The sequence below is a fragment of the Cyprinodon variegatus genome, unplaced genomic scaffold (assembly GCF_000732505.1).
Source record: "Cyprinodon variegatus isolate N-32 unplaced genomic scaffold, C_variegatus-1.0 Scaffold130, whole genome shotgun sequence".
Lineage (NCBI taxonomy): Eukaryota > Metazoa > Chordata > Actinopteri > Cyprinodontiformes > Cyprinodontidae > Cyprinodon > Cyprinodon variegatus.
In genome coordinates, this window is record NW_015150583.1 from 1,026,944 (window position 1) to 1,048,636 (window position 21,693).

The 21,693-nt window shown below is 37.8% G+C and overlaps 1 protein-coding gene across 1 annotated transcript in view; it reads right to left on the minus strand.

Moving 5' to 3' along the window:
• Positions 1 to 21,406, minus strand: part of LOC107085665 (neuronal acetylcholine receptor subunit alpha-3-like) — a 28,843-nt gene extending 7,437 nt beyond the window's left edge. The window contains exon 1 of the mRNA XM_015376138.1: positions 21,185 to 21,406. Within this exon, the coding sequence (XP_015231624.1) occupies positions 21,185 to 21,242 (58 nt within the window). The 5' untranslated portion in view covers positions 21,243 to 21,406. The remainder of the gene's footprint in view (positions 1 to 21,184) is intronic.
• Positions 21,407 to 21,693: the final 287 nt, after the last annotated feature.

Below are 21,693 nucleotides of genomic sequence, written 5' to 3' on the forward strand. Positions count from 1 at the left end.
ATCATGGTGACACAGATTTACAAGGCGACTGGCATTGCTTATTACTTGAGAAAGTCGAAAAAACCGTCGGTGTTCCTAGGTTAACTAGATTCCAGAACTATACCATCAACCAGATTTGATGGTATAGTTCTGAATGACAGTCGCTTTCCACCAACCCACAGGTGAGATGGCATGCTGAAGCTCAGACCAAAGCAGAGGGAAATCAGTGTGAGAAAACCAGAGAGAAAAAAAACATCACCAGGACCAGGCTGCCAGCCATGTCAGCCTTTGAACTATGGAACCAAAGCAAGAGATTGGAGGATCCCTCCAGGGATTCAGCGCACTAGAGTGGGGGAGTGGAGGAAGAGTGGGAAGCCCGCTGGGGACACAGCACCGGGGAGAGAGGGTACAGCTGGCTGGGGCTTCCTAAATAAGATAACTGCAGAGGAACAGAGGAGCATTGCAGCAGATCAGATAAGTCTGCCAGGAAGACAGAACACTGAGCGCAGGTAAGAGACTACGGCTGTCCGAGAGCAGGACAACGGCACATCTGAGAGCTATCCATGGAGGCATAGCCAGGAGAGGGTACAGCTGGTTGGACGTAGCTTATAGGCTAAAGGGCTCATTATGTTTGACTGTGTGGCTTTGCCCCTATGCTGGCCGGCTCTGAGGAGGCGTGTACAGAACAAAAAGCAAGCTGACAACACCACACTACACCAGGAAGTAGAAAACACAGCTGTTTACAACTTGAACAAAGCCCCTTCATGCTGTTTGAGAACAGTCATTTTTTTCTTTGTGTTTTTCCACAACGTGTTTATAATGGTGATATTTATGGGCTAAATCACGGGATGTCTATAGATGTTTACCCTCACCAGCACGAGCTGCTGCTTGCTTGCCATGTTTTCCGTGCGGATCCATCCGTGCAGTTACAAATTTTCCTTGGTGATCTGTGCGAATATTGTCCAAGGGGCGTGGAAGCCAAAAATTACATCATTTGGCTGACTCGCACATCCAGCATAAACTCAGCTTATCTGTATGAAATGAAAGCAGTACCCCAGAGGATCAGCTAAGCTGGCCTAGACAGTCACTGGCAGGGTTGGGGAAAAAACGCATCAGTCTATGCTGGAGGTCAGACATAAAAAACAGTCTTTCTAGAAATAAATTAAAATGGCTTTTTTAAAAGCCACCTTAAATCCACTTTAGAGCATACAAACTTTGTCCTTTGTCAACATTATTTTCTTCTGTTTCCATTTTTTATAAAATAAGATAATCTTCACTGCGCTCCTTCACTGTAGCTTACAGCCCCACCAGTCTCTGACTGGATTTTGCAAGTGAATATAAACAAAAGTTCAGAATTTCCAACTTTACTCGATCAATTGTCGCTGACATCGCCAAAATCATGCCCTTCGTACATTCTCCATCGTCGCCTTGCTCAGTCTCACTCCACATTGCTTCGCTCCAGATCCACCCATCTACATAGAGATAACATGGGAATCCTTTGCTTCAGCTGTAAAATTTGCACTGATTGTAAAACAAGTTTATTCAAACAGCGCAACTACCGGTAATACCTATTGTTATGAAATATTAAAAATAAGAAACTGCTACAGATTCGCCGAGTTAATTATGAAACTCAGATGATTACTAAATAAGAACTTTCATTAAAATTTATCATAAACAGATTTCTGCAAGTATAAAAATTGAAGCTCAAATAGAAAAAGTTTAATAATACAAAAGACTGTTGGTTGAATAAGTTCGACCAACAGCCTTTTCAAATATATTGCTTTAGTTTTGCAAACAGGGAACCGTTTTGTTTATGAACAGATTTAAATAAATGCAACAAAAAGGCATCTGCAGAGGTGTGTACAGAAGACTGAACTCAAAATCAGATTGCGGAAAACTGCCACAAGGAAACGTTTGTGCTTGGGATAGCACATAGACCTATGCTTATCTGAGCAGAAAGAATTGCCTCAAGACAGCATGCACTCACGCCACCAAAGCAAACTTAGGAATACTGAAAACTAGTCTGCTATGGCTTTAGTGAGCTCCAAGTCTTCCATTACTTTTATATAAACATAATCAGATCTAAATATTACATTTTACATTATTTTCTTTCTTCGATAATTAAATTTTGTAAACTCACAAATATAAAGAAATTGTTTGCCTTTTTATGTCCTTGAACTTCGAACCAAATAACCAATGATGCATGTGAGAACAACTGCTTTTTAAAAGCTAAAGATGACCTCTTACATCACAGTTTTCAAGTCAAGGAGAAAAGCACACTCTATTTACAGCCTTTAACAGTACAAAGTCATATTAAAAAAGACACTCTACCATGTGAGTCAGTTTAAATTATTTCTTTTTTTTTTTTTAAAGGCAGAGTGTCACAATAAATCTTCAAATAAATAAACCCATTAACTGAAAAGAGATTTTTTTTTTCAATTAGATAAAACATGAGATTTTATTATGGGAAACTTGATGTTTGAATTTATTATTTTGGTCTACAGACCAAAAAGCTTCATTCTCATATGTTCCTCCGCCTATTTGTCTTTCTTTTCTTTGTACAATCTTATAATTTAATTCAGGTCTTAACATTATTATAAAGAGGAAATACCCAAAATACTTTAAATTAGATTTTGACTTTTTAAAATAGCATCAGTTATCAGTCAAATACAGGTACAAATCTAAAATATCATCATCATGTACGGTATCTAATGTACTTGTAAAAAAGAGCATTCTTGTTTTCTTTGTTTTTTATTGGTTCTAGCCATATTCCCAACAGTGTTACATTCATTATTATTTTTATATTATTGTTGTTTACCAACACAATATTACCTGGAAGGTCAGACGTTGTTCCATCTCACTATATTACTTACACATTATTAGAGGAACCTTCTACACTGAAATAATTCTGTCAATCTCACTTTTTTATACAGCCGTTTGAGCAGTTTATTCAGTACCCTGATGGATATCTTGTGAACACCTAACTCAGTTAATTTGTTCATTTTCTCAAAAAAAGATCAACTTGACAGGGCAGAAAATACAATTTAAGAGGTGATTTATATGAATGTTGCACATGTCTAGCTTGGTTTCATAATAACAGCACAGGAGCATTGATGTTACAAAAACAGAGTTCACCTTAAAGAGGCTAGTTGTATTATGATGTCTGGAAGCATCATTGCATGTGAAAGCAGAATATGCAGCCCCTCATACAGGTCAAAAGTAGTAAACAATTCTTCAACCAACAGCAGAATGACTAATTCTCATTAAACTACATTTAAGTCCAAAATCATTCACACCCAATGCAATTTTTTTTATCTTAAATTATTCTCATTCAACAGGGAAGTTTGTTTCTCTCTGGAAACGTGAAAGGCATTTCCTTGAAGCTAGTAAAATCATGTAAAAGGAGTATCTGATCTTAAAACAATTATATGGATTTTTTTTGTAAATTGATATTTCAAAGTTGTCTAGCTTTCATAATTATGAATAAAAAAATGCTTTGTCATGATTTGGACTTTTCTGTCTGCACTGCTCCTCTCTGTCCCTGCTCCTCTCTTTACTGCAGTTGTGTTTCCCCTGCCTGCATTCCATCATGCCACATTCACCTAAAATGTGACCTTGGTTTTATAATCAGCTCCCTAGATCAGGCATGTCCAAAGTCGGTCCTCGACGGCCACTGTCCTGCAGGTTTACCCTGCTTCAGCACAGCTGATTGCCATTTATAGCTGATTGACAGGCTTTTGCTGAACTGCATCACCAGAATCAGATGTGCTAAAGCCAAGAAACATTGAAAACCTGTAGGACAGGAGTTCTTGAGGATTGACTTTGAACATTCCTGCTCCAGATGGCAACCTTTGCCAGATTATCAAAAGCCACCATGTGAGTAAAAATCAAGCGTTATTTCCCTGTCTGCCTCATCCCTATTCTGCCTTGCCCTCCTTGGATATTTTCATGGTTTCTGATCTTTGGATATCAAGCTTGCTTCTATCTATTGATTTCTGCTTCCTGCCTTTCCCCTGGGTTTGTCAGTCTGGATCTATCCCCTTATATTCTACTTTGTTTCAATGCCCTGATGACCAGTTTTAGCCGTACACTTGGATCCTTCTGCCCCCCTTTTTCTGCTTCCATTGCTATGAAAAAGTTTCTATTCCCACAATTAGAATACTGTCTTATCCCAGGTTTGTTGTATCCTGTATTCTGTTACTGGAGATTCTCGTTTAAAGTCCCTCGTTCAACCAAGGAGTCTTACTCACAACCTGTCAAGTTCTCTGTGACATCACCCAGCTGTCACCAGCCTGCTGGAGTCTAAATTTATTTTCCATACTCTCCTCTGAATTCTGAGAATCCTCAACTTTAAGTTCCTGTCCAGCTACTGATCTTGCTCTCTTCTTTCAGAGCTTTCCGGCTTTACTTTTGGTGGTGTCCTGCCAGTGTCTGGATGAATTTGGGGACCTCAGAACAACTCTTTACAACTCAATATAACAGCAAACAACAAATCCTTATTTCTTACAATCTTTTTACATGTTTTCCTACAGATTTGGTGATTCATATTTAGTCTTTGAGCTCTGTCTATGTAAGACAGGAAGTCCTCCTTCCCTTCAATCTAAACTTAAGCTCCTTCAATCTTTGTCAGGCTCAAGTCACTCTGGCTGCACCCATCCAAAACATAGGTATTACTGTCAGTCAGGTTTAAAAAAAAAATGCTAGTAAAGTAATTTTTAAAAGGAGATTAGAAGTTACTATTCTCATCCACACATGGTCTAAATTCCACATCTTGAGTGAACTACTTTTACACAGTGAAAAAGCTGGGGAGCCACTTGAGTTTGAAGGTATAGTGAGTGAAGGTTGTCCTTTTTCTGGGTAGATGATCAAAATAAGTGGTCCTCCTAATCTATCATTCTGGTGATATGTTTATGTAAGGCCGTCCTTTGCTCGTCCCTATTTTCACTTACTGGTGGTGAGTCTGACATAGTGGAAAAATTGCCATCCTTTCTTTTTTGGAAAGTAAGCTTGTATGAGAAATGCAAACAGCAACTTTTAAACAGAGCGTGCATGAGGAGAAATGGGCTTGTGCATGCTCTCGCTCATGTTTAATAGGCATTCCCTCTCTGGAGCGGGTACAAGGTTGTGCAAGTGGAGAGGGCGGGCGGGTCTTTTAAAAAATTTGCAAAAATCCTCCACTATACCTTTAAAACGTGGTCATTTTACAATTATTTCACATCCTGAATCCCGATGACATCCTGTTATAGCTGGTGTCCTAACTGGTCATTATGAAACCATTTTTTTTTTTTTTTATGGGAATCTTATAATCCACAAACAGCTCCCTCAAAGCTTTACCAACTCTGTAAGGGATTTCTGTGGAAATAAAGTCCAAAACTCATTTTTCAGAAATGTCCTCAAACACCATCCACAGAAAAGGAGCCAGTTGTGTCACATCAGTGTAATCCATCGTCATCACATGATGGGGGTGGGGTTCAAGGAAAAGCTGTAATTTTCAGACAGTTTCCACAACCTTTGTGTACCAGTATCTGGACCTAGCTGGACTTCAGCAATTGCAGATAGAATCTCTGTTTTATTTTTATTTTTTTTGGGTCCAGAAAACTCTAATTCCCATTCCTGGCTGAATTAGTTTTCTGCCTTTTTCTGGCCTTACAGAGCTGTGTTGCAGTACCTCTTTTTTTTGCTAGTCTTCATTAGCAGCCTGCCTTATCTTTTTGCAAAACCATTTCTGATATGTGTTTGGTATACTATAGCTTTAGAATAATGACCTTTGTCAGCATTACAGTAATAGCTCATCAGCACCACACCATGATGGTGCCACCATCATGCTTCATAATAAGCACGGTGTGAATAACTCTGCAGCTCAGCTTTTTCTCATTCTGAACACACACCTAAGTCTTTGTCACGTCTTGCCATAAAACAACTATCTTTGCTCTAAAAAGTATTTATTTTTTCTATGTGGTCAGATGCAAGTTACAATCAGGTCAAATGTGATGAATATGTGAGACCAGTCACTTCTTTATTGTTGAGTGGTCTCACAGTACATGTTGATGTTTGTCTCCCTTTACTTTGGATAGGGAAACTGGTGTTCTTGCAGTGTATGGCAGACAGGCGTCTTGGGGGCTCTTGGCAATTTTGTGATCATTGCCATTAATTCATCTCAGTGAGAAAGAGAGGAATAATCCAAAACACAAGTCAAACCTTGCCATGAGATTAATGAACAAGAAGAGGTTAAACATATAGCTCAGTTAAATAAGAAGGTCGTGGGGATATACGTAAATAACTGAGCCTCTATACATGTTGATATCTTTGTGGGGATTACTGAAAATGAGCAATTAGTTCCTATTTGTGCATCCAGTTGCAGTGTTCATCCAAATTTAAAAGGAGAAAGTCATGAAAAACAACTTCTGTATTTTCAACCAGTAGCTCAGTGGTTGATTCACTTGTAAGTAAACATAAGATCTCATGGCATATACCATAATACAGTCATATGATCAAAGCACAATAAGTAAACAAGGAGGTAGTTAACCTCTCCAGGGGGGGACTGCAAAGAAACAGGAGAAGGCCGAGATAAAGAGTGAAAGCTGTAAAAGAAATTTGGATTCCAAGAGGACAAGTAGCGCTTCGAAAACAATATGAAAGATGGCGTTTACTAAGGTGGGAGCTAAAGCTTTAGAAGCTTCCAGATGGAAGGATGCAGAGTACTGCAATCAGATGTCAACGGTGAACAAGAGTGTTTATGACTGCTGATTTTATCCGCTGCGGAAATGATTTTGTCGGTCAAAAAGGAATAAATCATGATAATCCGGAAGAACACTTGGCCTATATTGCTTTGTTTAAACCCTTTTTTTGTGTGTGTGTTTCTTTGTTAGTACTGTTGTGTTTTTACTGTTTATTTACTTTATTTTATATGCAGGCATAGTACTGTATATGTATCAGAGCCCATTTAAAAATAAATTAATAAATCCTGTTTAAATAAGCAATCTCACAACCAAAAATTCATACCCACGGTCATATCTAGACCTATCATGTTTGTAAAAAGACAAGCAAATCTAGAATAGAATATCATAGAAAATCCCTTTATTGTCCCACAATGGGGAAATTCTGGTAATTGTGTATGTAATAATATAAAGTATAAGTCAAAACTAGTCCTAGTACAAAACTTAAAAATACATTTTGTTTGCCTAATAAGAGAATTAAACTTACTGACCATCAATTACTGAACCTCAATAAAAGTTCCTGGGGTTACTAGCTGAAGCAAGCTGCTTCTTAAACCTTAATAGAATGGACTTTCTCTAGAGACACTTGAGTAATTTCAGCTCTTGGTACCTGCCTTAAAACCACTGCAGTACCAGAACCTTAGCTAAGCCTGTAATTGGCTGAGGGAAAACCAGGGCAATTATAATCAGTCAATTAATTGGGCCTTTTGTTCTTTGTTGCATAAAAAAGTAAAATAAGCAATACTTTCTTTCTTATCCTCTCTTGGCACAGTTCCACCCCTAATTCCCTTTACTTGTTCTGCAAAAAAGATCTTAAGTGTTCAAGGTTTAAGGGTTTAATTATATCCTTTGCTCTTCTTTACCCCACAGACAATTGTGTCTAACATTTCCTGGTTGCTATATATGCCTGTTGTTTAATGTAAGACTTTGTGAGGTGGGCAATTCATGAACAAGCATTCAAAAGTGAACGCATATATAAATCTCTACTAAAGAGGTTGGTAAAATAGATCAAGCTGGTTTTAATGTTTAAAAGATACTCAGCTAAACAATTACATTTTCAGCACAGCCAGTTTCTAAACGGTTTAAACAAACTGATTAAGTAAACCTTTCATTTAAGGTTTGATCAGATAAAATTTAAACCGAGCAATGCTAACAAAAAGGTAGGGATGCATTGTTGCACCGTTTTATAATGCATGCTGAGCAAGGTTAAGGGTTGTTCACAATTTCAAAGATTTAAACAAGTGTACAAAACATGACTGTGGGGGAAGGTCGAGCTGGTTTACACTTGATGACCATGAGCCTCATGTTATTTCACAATTTACTATACTTGTTATTATGATTTTATGAAAAAGTTGTATTTTACCTAAAAAATAAAAGGTGTAAAGTGAACAACACAATTATGAGGATATAATGAATTTATGCTTTGTTACCTTTATGCTTTGTGATCTGTCAGGACAAGGCATCTATGATCTAGACCTCTAGATCAGGGGTCTTCAACATTTTCCACACCACGGGCCCCCAAACTGATGGCGAGATGGAACCGGGACCACCTAATTATATATATTGTATGGAATTGAGTTATATCAAACTGGTCCTATAGTCACTCTATTACATCTGTAGCAATGTAACAAAAGTAATTTCTCCCTGGGATTGTTAAAGTATTTCTGATTCTGAGTTGATGGGACAGGTGTTGTGAATGAAACGGTGCCCAGCTTGAAAGAGCTCCTGTATGTCGTTGAATGTGTGCATTGATGACTGAAAGACATCTTCTGCCTCCATTTATCTGTTTACTACAGTGTGTTGAATTCATGTTAATGTGTATTTAAAGTCATAGGGAAATGTCTGTTCCAACCATTGCAATTCCGAATTCTCCCAAGTGGTGACTGACAATGAATCGAGTTAATGTGATTGATTGTTTATCAAGGGGGCGGGATTGTTGTGGCGTAAGGTTCGCAAGCAAGTATGGTTATGGCCAGTTTCTCTGAAGCATCTTGCTAACCAGTTTACAACTTAGTGCTAGTAGGTTCCCAATGGGAAATTACATTGGAACCAAGTAGCACGTACCAAGTGACTTAGAAATGACACTGTCAAGGAACGCTATGGACAGCGGAAACATGCAAGAGGAGGAGAGTTTTGTGTCGCAGGTCGTGGATGAATCTCCTCCGTCATAAATTTTTTAGCAGGGACGAAGATGTTGTGGAGGGCAGCAGAAGCTTGGTTTGGTGTAGAAGGATTACAGCCGTACATGTTTGAGCCCTTGCCTCGCAATGATGCCAGTTCTGTTAGCTCTACTCCTGCCGAAGACACAGACGTCCATCCCCGTGAACACTGGGACGGAACTCAATGGGAAAGTAAATAATGATTCTTATTTCTTATTTCAACTGTTGCATATATTAGCTGCGACATATGAATCAAGATGCTATGAATGAAAACATTTGATTGACAGATCACAGTTGATATATAATTGGCCGAATTTAGTTGTACAAGCTGACATACAACTAACTGGCCTGCATAGAATAACAAGAAAAAAAACACATACAGTATTTTAAGACAGGATTTTTTTTTTTTTATAGAAATTTTCTAAATCTTGGGACTATATAATCTGATAAAGAGTGCATTTATATACATGTTTAAGCCAGAATGATTTGACATTTAAATATGACTTAACCCTACGACTTTAAAGTTCAGTTAGTGAAAAAAATTTGCAGGGGGGACAATAAAAAAAAAGTCTAATCAACCAAAACTTTTGCGACCCACATGCAGTACCTCCGTGGACTCCCTACGGTTAGGTCTCATGTTTAAGGGGAGCTCAGACTGCCATAAAGTTGTCTCTAGGTTACATTAAGGTGGGGGTTTGAGGAGGAGAAATTACTCTTAAAAAAAGAGATGATATCACTAAATAAAACTCTCCATCTTATATGAAAGATCTGTTTTTGCAAGTTTCCTAGTGGTTCCTAGAATTTCTAAAAGTAGAATGGGAAGCAGATATTTCAATTATCAAGCTCCTTTCCTGTGGACTACCACAGGTAAAAAGTCTACTTTAAGACTAAAAGTTTTCCATTATTTGTGAAATAAAACAGTCCCTGTTCGAGTGCCAATATTTTGTTATCACAGAGAGACAAAGAAAATGTCATTCATTTTCTCTGATCTTAAACATACAATTTCACATTATCAGTAAAGACAATACATTTGCATAGTGAAGCAAGACAAAATATTGTCAACAGTTATGTCATGAAAAATTTGGCAACATTAACATACATTCTTTAAAAGTGAGGCATGTCTGGTGTATGGTATGTTTTAGACTCTATGGGAACTGAGGAAGCCATCCCTTAACTAAATAAAATTAAAGTTTGGAGTGTCAAAAATGTAATTATCATAAGCTTCACAATTTTTGCTTTTCTCAGATCAGATTTCTTCACATTCACAGGAAAGTTTTAAATCCCTTTGGTAATGTTTCGTTTTACAAAACCTTTACAATTTCAAAAAAGAAAGCTCTTTGTTCTGTCATAGATTAATCACAAACATTCAAACGTTTCTCTTTACGAAAAAATAACACTGATTGAGACTTAGCAGGACAGTGAGTATGTTGGTGTCTCTCATGGCCTCAGGAGGAGCAAGCTGTAAAACCCCTCCCGGCCTGTGGGAGGTTCTTTGATCAGACATGCGCTTAACAGGATGAGCCTGGGAGCCTGTGGTGGACAGTCTGTAGGAACTAATTATCCTCCAAAAATACACCAATGACAGAGAGCGTGAGTACATGGATTGGAGATACGAGAGAACGGGAGGTAGTGGTGTGAGGAGATAGGGGGAGAAAATTGACGGTTGGAACAGGCACATAAACCAAGATACCATGGGTCTGCTCTCAAGGGTTTTGATAGCCTGACTTTGACATGCTCAGTGACGCACAAGAGGTTCCACGGTGATTACTGCATTAGCCAAGACCATCTTATTAAGCATGGGCTACAGCATGAGACCTTAACGAATATGTATTTACAGAGCCTGTCAGTCTAAGTGCTCTGCAGATAAAAGGGAAGGAAAGAGGAGGAAGACATATGATAGTATTCAATCATATGTTTGTTTTACTATAGGCTATTAAACATTATCAGATAGGGTAGACATATTAGGATGATAGTTACAGCACAATCTGGAAAAATACCAGAATCATATTCTAAAACCTTTAGCTGAGCAGCAGAGCTAAACTATTACCTGCAGGGAATCGATACATGTGGTATCTGTCCTCAGAAGATGATGGAACAGGCTTGTCTATCACATCTGTCAGCTACATCAACAGAATCAGTAGTCTGAGATGATGTCAAAACTAAGTATCCTAAAGTAACAACTAAAATACTGACTCCAAGAGAATAAATAAAATGCAAATTATAGGCTTGAAATTTGTGAAACCATGTATAGTTTTCTTTCCGTTTTACATTTGTGCTCTGCACTTCATATTTTTTTATCTATTTAAATCCCACTAAAATACTCAAAGCTCAGTGACTAACATTTAGAAATTAGACCTGCTGATGATTTCAGGATCCTTAAAGAATTTACTGAAAGGATTAGAGCTGTGTAACTTGACATGACTTATAGATGGGGATCAGAAAATGGACAGCTAACTGAATTAGCTGAATGTAACAGGAAACAGCCATAGTCAGCATTAGTAACACTGGGGTCATTGAACCGAACTTACAAAAGAAATTTAAAATGAAAAGTTTTTTAATCTAACACGAGTACCCTTGATACTTAACGAAAATTTGTACAAAAGTTTAAGTATCAAATATTGAAAAAGAATCTCTAATGGTGTTTTTGCCATTTACTGTATGCATACGTTCTATGACATGGACTGTGTGGCAGTGCTTTTGCTCTATAAAATGCCAAAAAGTCAAGCAGATACAATGTGTTCTAAACCCAAATAACTGATATTTTACCTTACATGTACCTAATTTTTTAACCATACATTTGCTTAGTTTTTCACCTCTTCTCTGTTTATTTTTGGGTTATTGTTTAACAAATGAGATCTTTAGGGTGCACAAGGTTGTGCAAATGAACTGCAAACACATAAACATGATTACAATAAACAAAATACTGCAAACACAAAATTAGACTCACAATCATGTGTGTGTCCTTTTAGCTGATCCTGTGTTCCCAAGCTCCTTCGGTGCCACAAGACAATCCGGAAGTTTACGCTGTATGCCCTTCCTGCTTCAACCAGGGTTCAAACTAGGATGCCTCGCATGGCAATCAAGCTCTTAAACTCCTAAACCATATGGGACTACCTCACTACCACAAACATGAGAGAAGCAATCACACAAATGTCACAAACAAATTAATATTAAAAAAAAGATATGCAAAGGACAAATGGTACAAACAAATAGAAATGCTGTACTGTAATTTTCTCCTCCCCCTGCTTTTATTGTCATTACGCTGTTACAAGTACAGAGCAATTAAATTTACTCTCTGCAATTAACCAATCCCCTTGGGGAGCAGTGGGGTGCCATTGTGCGGCGCCAGGCTAGCAGTGTCGAGTTAAGGGTCTTTGTTCAGGGACCCTGAGTGTCATTCTGTGGGAGTGGGGCTTGAACTCAGAACTTCTGGATTCCAAGTGCAATGCCCTAACCACTAGGCAAAACTCGCATGAAAGAGTCACAAAGTGCAAACATGCTGCAAACACATTAAACACATGAAATAAAAAAAAACAAGTAGCAAAAACAGCTTCAAGTTAAGAAAAGATGCAAAGGAGGTCCATTTAACAAAAGTGTTTTAGAACTCTAGGCGGAGACAACCACCGACTTATAAGGGACCAGACACTTTGTAAAGTTATAAGATACAGCATTTGACCAGGATAGGATGGTGCTGAGGAACAGAAATTCCAAACTGAATATTCTTAGTTGAATTTCAGTGATCCAGGAGCTGGTTTGGGTCAATACATATACTACCAAATATCTATCACGGTTTCAGTGTTTTGCAGCTTTTTATTGAATTGAAAAAAGGTCTAATCCTTAATTTCTACTTATAAGCAAATACAAAGCTCAGCATTGTTCTGGAGCTCTGGCAGCCCTGCTACCAAGATCAGACCACTTTAACAGTTCTTAACAAAATGCTAAACCATGGTTATTTAGGTTTTAGGTGAGATAACTGGGTTCCTTACATGAACCTGGGTATGTTACGTGAAAATTTTTTCACTAAATGATGTTTCTGCTATATCATTCTCATTTCACCTTTAAAGTATAAAGGTTTGACCAAACAGCTGGTGACCATAAAATACCACAGAATCAATATTGTTTTATGTGGAAACAGATTTATGAAAAGAATAAACCTTACTTGATGATCACGCTTTGAGATGGCAAAGAAAGTAACAAATCTAAGTAGAATTTTAAAAAAATTTAGTCACATTTACCAAATATTTTTTAATAAAAAATATGTAGGAGAATACTATCTTACTTTAATTCTGAAAATCTTAATCTCAAGTATAGGCATTTACTTGTTTACTATCCAAAATAAATATGTTTGTGTATTTCCAATGGTATATTGTTTCATGACAAAAAGAAATAAAAACACAAAATTCATTTGGGGACACTGAATTTTGTGATTCTGTTTCATTTGATTACATCAAATGTATAAATTTATTTTCTTTTTGCTGTGTTTTTCAGAAGGGGTGCCTTAGTTCTTTTAAGTTCTGGAAAAAAAATTATCTCCCATGGCTTCATTGTTTTTCAGTTGCTAGTTATTATTAAAAAGCCTTTTCTGGCGAGGTTATGACTGGCATTGTAGGGGGAGAACAAAAAAACTAAAGAATAAACACACTAGCCACAAGAAAAGTTATTATCCCACTGACACAGTCAATACATAAATAAATAATGAGAAACCTATGATGATTACACAATATTGTTCAGAGTTGCTTATGTCTGTTGTTGTAGCTTAGTATTTAGTATTAGTGTGTATCCATGGACATCTGAAGCCTGTGGAATATGTGCATGAGTATACATGAATATGCATGTGTATGATGGTTTTACACGGCTTCTTCAAAATAATAATATGCTCAAAAGCAGGTGTGAGTGGCCCCCGACTTGCCCTGCAGAGCCCAGGGCCGAAAGAGAGGCAATCTGAGCCCCAGATATCTAAAGGAACCCAGACTACAGGGATACAAGGAGGGCACACATAGGAACAGCCAGACTCACCCAAGAAATGCAAACAAGGGCCCCTGGGGCCCAAACCCATGGGGCTATGGTGCTGAGGGCCAATGGGGCAGCAGCAGTGAGCCCACAGGCTCCCCTGGCGACCGGTCACATCAAAGGTAGATCCTGAAGAGAGCCCAGGAATCCGAGGCCTTGGGGCTCACCAACCCCAAGTAGAGAACCCACAGAGCCAGGAGGCCCCAAGCCCAGACCAGCGGCCACCAGGAATGTGACAGTGCCTACCGAAGTACCCAACCCCGCAAAAATAGAGAAGCATCAACACACTAGTGTAAAGAGGCACCCCTCACCCCCAAAGAAGGGGAGGAGATAGGCCCTGCTAGTGCTTGGAGAACTAGATGTTCCAATAAGGGAGGTGGAGTCAAGCACTCAACATGAAAAGGAAACAGATATTCACAGTCACCCGATCACATTCACAAAATCCCACCCTAACATCCTCATGGACTACCATGGACTAAGTACACTTTTTATTTAATTCTTTTATTCAATTCAATTCAGTGTATTTATATTATTATTATTAATTCATTCATTCATTATTTTATTAATTATGTATTTCCAAGGCTGCTATATACACACCATGTGTTTCCAGAACTTGGCTTTTTTACTGTGCGATTCAGAGATTTTAATTAGTATCTATCTCAAAGCAGATCTTTTCACTGTGTGTCTCCTTTCTGTCTGATGCTAACATTTCCGCCAAATTGTTGCATATGTCTGACCAAAATAGACCAGGGATCTACCTTATTTAGAGCATAGTTGCAGAGGATCATGTACAGTCTGACTAACCCCTTAAATTCTCAAACCATCTATCATCCATCTGTTTTATACAGAAACCATGGATGTTTCTAATGGTTCAGTCATGAACTGAACAACTTAAGGGTACAAGACACAAGAGTCATTAAATGAAAGACAAAAAAAATATATATATATATATATATATATATATATATATATATATATATACTAATCACAATTACTGGGAATTGTTTTCCCAACCATGCCCTGAAATTATATATTTTTCTGCAAGAATAAATTTATTGACAGCAGGGATGATATTCAAAGAAAACAATTGTTTTAAAGGGATAGCTGAAGTGTTTTCCTCCTCTTCATCTAAGGCATGTCATTCCATCTGCTCTAAAATATTATTTTCGCTTTCTGACCTCTTATACTGAAATGTACCACATGTCATTCCCAGCACAGAAGACCAGGTGTTCTACGGGATTTCTTCAATCATCTTAAAGAATATGTGAGTTTGGGTTTTAAGTTTTAGGAGACCATGATACTTTAAGTTTATCCATAGGAAGGTGGAAAAAGTCGTTTGCCTGTGGTGACTACACAGCATGTGTATGGCAGCTTTTGGTTGCAATAATCACATGACAATCGCGTTAAGAGGATTCTGAAGCTGCCTCACAGTCCTAAAGCCACAAACCAGTGTGCACCAGTGTACACACACATACACACTGCTTGCCTGTCAGGCTTTGATGCAACTGTATTGCTTCTGGGAGTGAAACCAGAGCCTTTCTGTAGTGCAAAGCAAAGCTCAGATGAGCATTTAAGTCTTTCTGCCAGTTTATGACAGGAGGATGTAAGCAGACAACCCTATACATGAATGCTAGAATAAAGGTAGAGGAGTGTCGATCAAAAATATTTCAACCATACAATTGCAGAACAAAAGTATGTTTGATTGTTGCACTGCAACTGATTCACCAGATTCGAAGCAACCACCTTTAATGAGCTGTGTCTTTTTAATTATCTGCAACCTGCAGTTCCTGCTCTCTTGGGCCTAGCTAGTTTGGATGCAGATCCTTTCTACACTGTTAACATGCAGCTGCAGCCAATTAAAATACACAGTAAAGGGAGTTAAGGGATCAAGTATGTAGCATGTACTACAATGCAGATCAGATGAGGAAAAATGCAGGCGTGGCTGAACATTCCCCAAAGCTATATTGTGTTAGAGATTTTGCAAGGCAAAAAGCTGCAGGGAAATGCATTTTATCTTTAATCACTCCCTTTCAGACCTGAAGGAACCGTTCCTGGACTATAATGTGCTTATACACGCTGCCAACCTATCCTGGGGGCTGAAACTTTATTTTTGAATGTCATACTTTTAACAAACAGCTCCACACTTATCATCTCTCTTAGTCCTTACCCCTGAGCTACTTCTGTCAGATTCTATTTTTAAATAAAATACCCCAATCCCATGGACAACAGGCTCAGCGTCTCTACTGTTCTGGGGACAAATCGCCAGATCCTGGATAGAACAAGACAATACCTTTTTGAAGCCCACAAAGCAGATCCCCAACGGGAGTAAATGAGTATATGTGTGTGTACTTTGAAGTTATCGTGGACATGAACAGTCCCTGACGATCAACAAACAAAAGCTTTCACAGCCAAAAAGAGATTGATAAGTAAGAAAGAAAACAATAAATAGGGAGTAGAGAAAAGGAAAAACACTAATTTTTGTTTATTTTCCCCTTTAAAGACAAAAATTTAAAGCAAAAAAAACGCATATCTAAAAAAAATGCATTTATTCTCAGGTGAGAAATAAAGGAAAATATGCTTATTTCAAGAAAATTGGAAATACTTTTTTTTTTCATTTTTGCAGTGACTGCAGTGACATGGTAATGCTTTCAAAGCATTGCTTTCCTCTGACATTCTCTGAGTTCAAGGGAAAAGCTGGTGCAAATCTTTAAAACTTAAGGATGACACTAAAGGGGTTTGAAATAAACATTTAAGAGAGTTTATCCAATATATCCTATAAAGAGAAGCAACCCTCCGCCTAGCTATAACTCTGTCAGGTTACAGGAGGTGAGAAGACACTGACTTTCACACAACAAACATGGCATGATAGCATGAAAGCACTTAATGCTACTCCCAAAGGAAGATCAGCAGAACCCACATCTGGAACAGACCTGCAGCTGCATTCAGGGTTTGAAAAAAAAAGAAATAAACTGAAGGGCTAACCAACATATCCATAACATTCTAACTTAATCCAAAAAAGTCAATATGATCTGTCCAGTTGTACACTACCGGACACAATTTTACAAAAAAAGTAAAATAGTGAAACCTGTTTGCATATATGCAGCTCAAAGTAAAGATAACGCATGTCGCCTGCAACTAAAAAAATCCTGCTAACATTCTTTTCAAAGACCATCTAAAATGTTTATCAAAGGAGATTATTCTAATGATTATTCAGAAAACAACGACTACCCCAATAAATATTGAGTATTAGAATGTAGGGTAGTCCCCTATGGTACAAAATGTGCTGCTAACTACTTAATTAGACAGTTGACAATTTAAGTCCTAAACACTGAAAAATCCGATTTTGCATCCGATCCAAGGAAAAATAGTCAGGTTTGGAATCGCACATCGTGTATATACAGTGGAAGGCGGGGCAGACTTGTGCAAAAAAACGATCAATGAAACATTTCAATAAACAGAATACTTTACCCATGATAGGAGTTCAGGAGGACAGAAAAAGGATAGAGTAAAATACTGATCCTATTTGAGCCTCATAAAAAACAACAAGGGGTGGTAGGAAAGCACAACTTATCACTCTCAAGAAGGAGAAAAAAAAAACCTTCCATAGCGATGCTCTTTGAGCCTCACAAAACAACGAGAGGCAAACAGTGGCTGTATGCTTATCATGCTCCCCTCTTTATGAAGAAAAAAAAAATTTGACAAACTTTACAGATCTCTTTCTGAGAATCACCTTTCAGTTCCTCATCTAGTACCCATATAAACAGTCCCAACGCGTTTATTTCTGCATTTTCCTTTTCATTAAACATAGTTCCCATTACATTTTGAATTTGGGGTTATAAAATCTTTTTCTGCCCTAGATGCTGCACAGATTTATGAACTGGGGGTTTACTTTGTAGATTTCATAATCTCTCCAAGTCAAATGTAGGAAATTCTTTCATATTGTGGGGTACTGACAAACATGAAAAAGATCTGCACAGATTGGGATCTGCTCACCCTGTGTAGTTGGCGCTTCTTTATATAAAGTCAGGGAGATGTGAAAAAAAATTGGATCTGAAATTAAAAGGTTGGGCGCAACCAGTGTGACCAGGGCTTTGCTCTAACAAATGGTGGTCTGTGTTTCAGGCAATCTTTCATCCAAGCAATTGCTGCCTCTTCTACCTGAGTCTTCTTAAATTTCTTACAAGTAAGTCAGCTCGACCTGATGCCTTATTTTTCCAGTCTCTCCAGTTGACTTCTAGAGACAAACAGGTGGCATAAGGAGTCAAAGGGAGCAGCATGATTTTCTAATTTGGTTGAGAACAAACTCATGCCAGAGGTGCAAGATGAATCCTTTGAGCTGTGACAGAAAAGCTCTGGTGTCAAAGAAGGATGTGATGTCTGTTTGACTGTGTGCAGAAGAGAAGTATGCTGAGTTTCATCCTTGAACCATACCTACTGAGGAATGTGATTTTGTCATTGCAATTGTTCACACCCATAATATGCCCCTGCTTCTGTTTGAAGCCTGTGATATTCTTCATCCCCTCTTCCTGTATGCCTGTGTGCTTTCTGTTATCTTGACTTTCAGTTGCTTTTTTGTACTCGATAAATTCTTGTGTGACTCCTGAACCTTTCTTTTTTCTTGTTTAGCAGTTCCTTCAGATCACTGGTGATCCTGGGCTTTATGACTGATTCATTCCGACATAACTACATATACTTACACATAATTATGCTTCCAAAGCTTTGTTGTTCTTCTGGAAGGTAAACCTCAGCCTCAAAGTTATCCAGACTCTAGGTTTAATATGAAGTAGTAGACTATGCTTCACACTTAGTGATGACAAAATAATCCCCACAGCATCATTCTGCTCAAATTTTGACCAGGGAAATGTTGTGTTCAGTCAAAGTCCATATTTTACAGCAGTATTTACATGTTGGCCACAAAGTTAAGTAATGATGGGGGGTTTTTTGTTTGTTTTTTTAATCAGAGCACATCCTTCAACGTGTTTTGCGATGTCCCTTTATATGCTTTTGGGCAATGCTACAGTATGAAACATACTGTATGGTCCCAGCTGGTCCCAGCTAATTCCTAACTGCAAGCACTATTCAGATATCTTATTATGGCGACCGTGGACACATTTCATCACGGCTTAATAATCCTTACCCATTTCATATATCTGGATTAAGTCAAAGTCTTTGTAAGTAAACATGAGGAACATTATGTGCCTCTGTTGTTCATATCGCTGCTCCTCACACTTCTTCTTCTTGGGGCTTGTCTTTACTTTATACTGTAGTATATTACAAAAATTCACTTACTGGTCTGGTGTAGTGACTAAACTACAGTAGCTATCAAAGGGGAAGCATGTTAGTGTCTGGTCTGTCTACATGTGTGAATATTCTTCTGAGTTGGAAGAAAAAAACTAATATTAATAGCAAAGGAGTACTCTGTAGTTACCAAGGATAACATAGGCCTATAGTAGACTTTGGAGGCTTAAAAAGCCTCCAAAAACAAGATAATGTTTACAATTGCTCTGTTTTTTTTTTATGGAAATTAGTGTCTACTCCCAAGAAAGTCTCTTATGTAAATGAGACCACTAGTCTCAATGAAAGGGCCTGTTTTGATAAAATAAATATATAAATAAAACTTGAATATTCAATAGACCAAACTTGAGTCCAAGAACCCTATATAGACCAGACAGAGTTTATTGGTGGCCAGTCATATGAAACCCACTGTACGAATGCCACTGAGATTAGTGAGTAAAGATTAGCTTCAAAAATAATCCCAATAAAGACAAAAGAGACACCAGACAAGTTATGAATCCATCACAATGACTTTTAGAACAGGAATGTTATAAAACAATAAAAATACAACATTCGTACAATATTTGGAGCTATGTAATTCTATTCATAAAACATGGCAGTAAAAAAAACAGTAGAACTGACAAGGTGAACATTAATCAAAGGTTTTTGTAAATTCATTATCATCATTATTTAGCATTAATAACTCTGGAGGAGCTGCTAAGACTCAAAGCTCATATGACAAAGATTTACTAGCAAGCAAATATCCCTTTACACCTTATTATGCTGTTGCTAATGCAGTGACAAGAATTATGATTGCTAGAAGGAAGCTATTGTATAGCAAGTAGCATTTGCCGTTGAGCGTAAAACTGAGCATTGCAAAACAATAGAAAAAATGTACTCTAAAAACATCACAACTTCACTTTACAACCAACTAATAAAATGCTGAAAATGAATGACTGAAAATAACTTTCCAACAGTCAAGGTTGGAGCAGAATGATGCTTTGAGGCTGAGGTTTACCTTTCAGCAGAACAATGCATTGATGTCATGATTATGTATCAATATATGTAGTTACGTAGGAATGGCCCAGTCAAAATTCTGTAAAAAGATTCTGTTTTCATAAAATCTGGCTATGCCGGTTCTATCTTAGTTAAGGAGAATTGGCACAAAAAAAAAATCTATATGTTTGCTACAGTTAAAGTCACTTGCAGCTCTAATTGTAGAAAAGGGTTGTTTAAAAACATCCTGACAGAATAAAAATTGACTCCAGATAATGTGCAATAAATGGTATTGATCTTTACACAATGAGGTTTGTGGTTTTAACTTGACAAAATGTAAAACAACAAAAAAATAAATAAATAAATACATCTATAGGATACCAATACTTTTCATTGTATTTTAGTATTTTATTTAGTTATATATGGCTATCCTGGAGACTTTAACTTACTTGGGATACAACAATGAATAGGGTTTTATTAATATGCAAAACAGTTTTAAGCTGAATTTTTGCAGGTTTTTCTACAGATCTCTTGCTACAGTAATGATTGACAAGTCCACTAGATGTCTGCATTTTAAATCTTATGTGTGAACTATTGAGAGCTCCAAAGAGAGCCACCACAGCGACAAACAAGAAGCAAAGACATTAAAGTCTATGTTATATTATTCTATTCCACACTCTATTCTGAATGCTTCCTAAAGGGGCAGAACCTGCTCTCATTATGTTGCTGTTTGTGCGCTCCTGACATCCCAGGGGAGATCCAGGATCTGCTTACTGGCAGAGAGTTATTTTTCATCATCAAAGTGCCTCTCTACAGAAATACAGTCAAACTTGGATGATGAACTGAAGTTAACTTTTACTTAGTGTTTGAAATAAAAACCCTTTACTTTTGCAAAGAAACATGAAGATGATTAACTAGAGGTAACGTCTAAAATTATTTATTCAAAGCAAAATGAAAACCTTAGGTGAAAATGTACCAATAATGAGTTAGACTGCATAGAAGTAGCCTCCATGTTTGCGTCTGAATCAGATAAGGAGCGCAGTCTCCTACCTTGCGCTGCAAGGAGCACCGGCAGCAGGAAAAGCTGGAGTTTGCCGGATAAATTCATCAATACATCTGGGTTTGGCGATACCTTAATTGGACAAAATGGGATTTCGGACAGCAAGTTCCTTTCTCTATTTAATTTTCGACGTCCGTGCAACCGGGAGATTAAGGTTACCCTTTGCGTTCCGTTGCGTGGAAAGACGAGTGCGCACTGCCGACATGGACAACTTCTCGTCCCGCCTCCCCTTCAACATCCCCAGCTCCTGTTAACAACACAGCCTCCCTCCATCTCACTCTGAGGGTTAAACTTAACGACCTGACTCACAGTGAGTCATAGAGGCTGAGGACAAAATAATGAAATGATTTTCTAGAATTTCCTTCTTTCATCTGCGGAATATTAAAAAAAATAGAAATATCCTGTCCACGGGTGATGCTGAGAAACTAGTCCATGCATTTGTTACTTCAAGGCTGGACTATTGTAATTCTTTACTATCAGGAAGTCCACAAACTGTAGA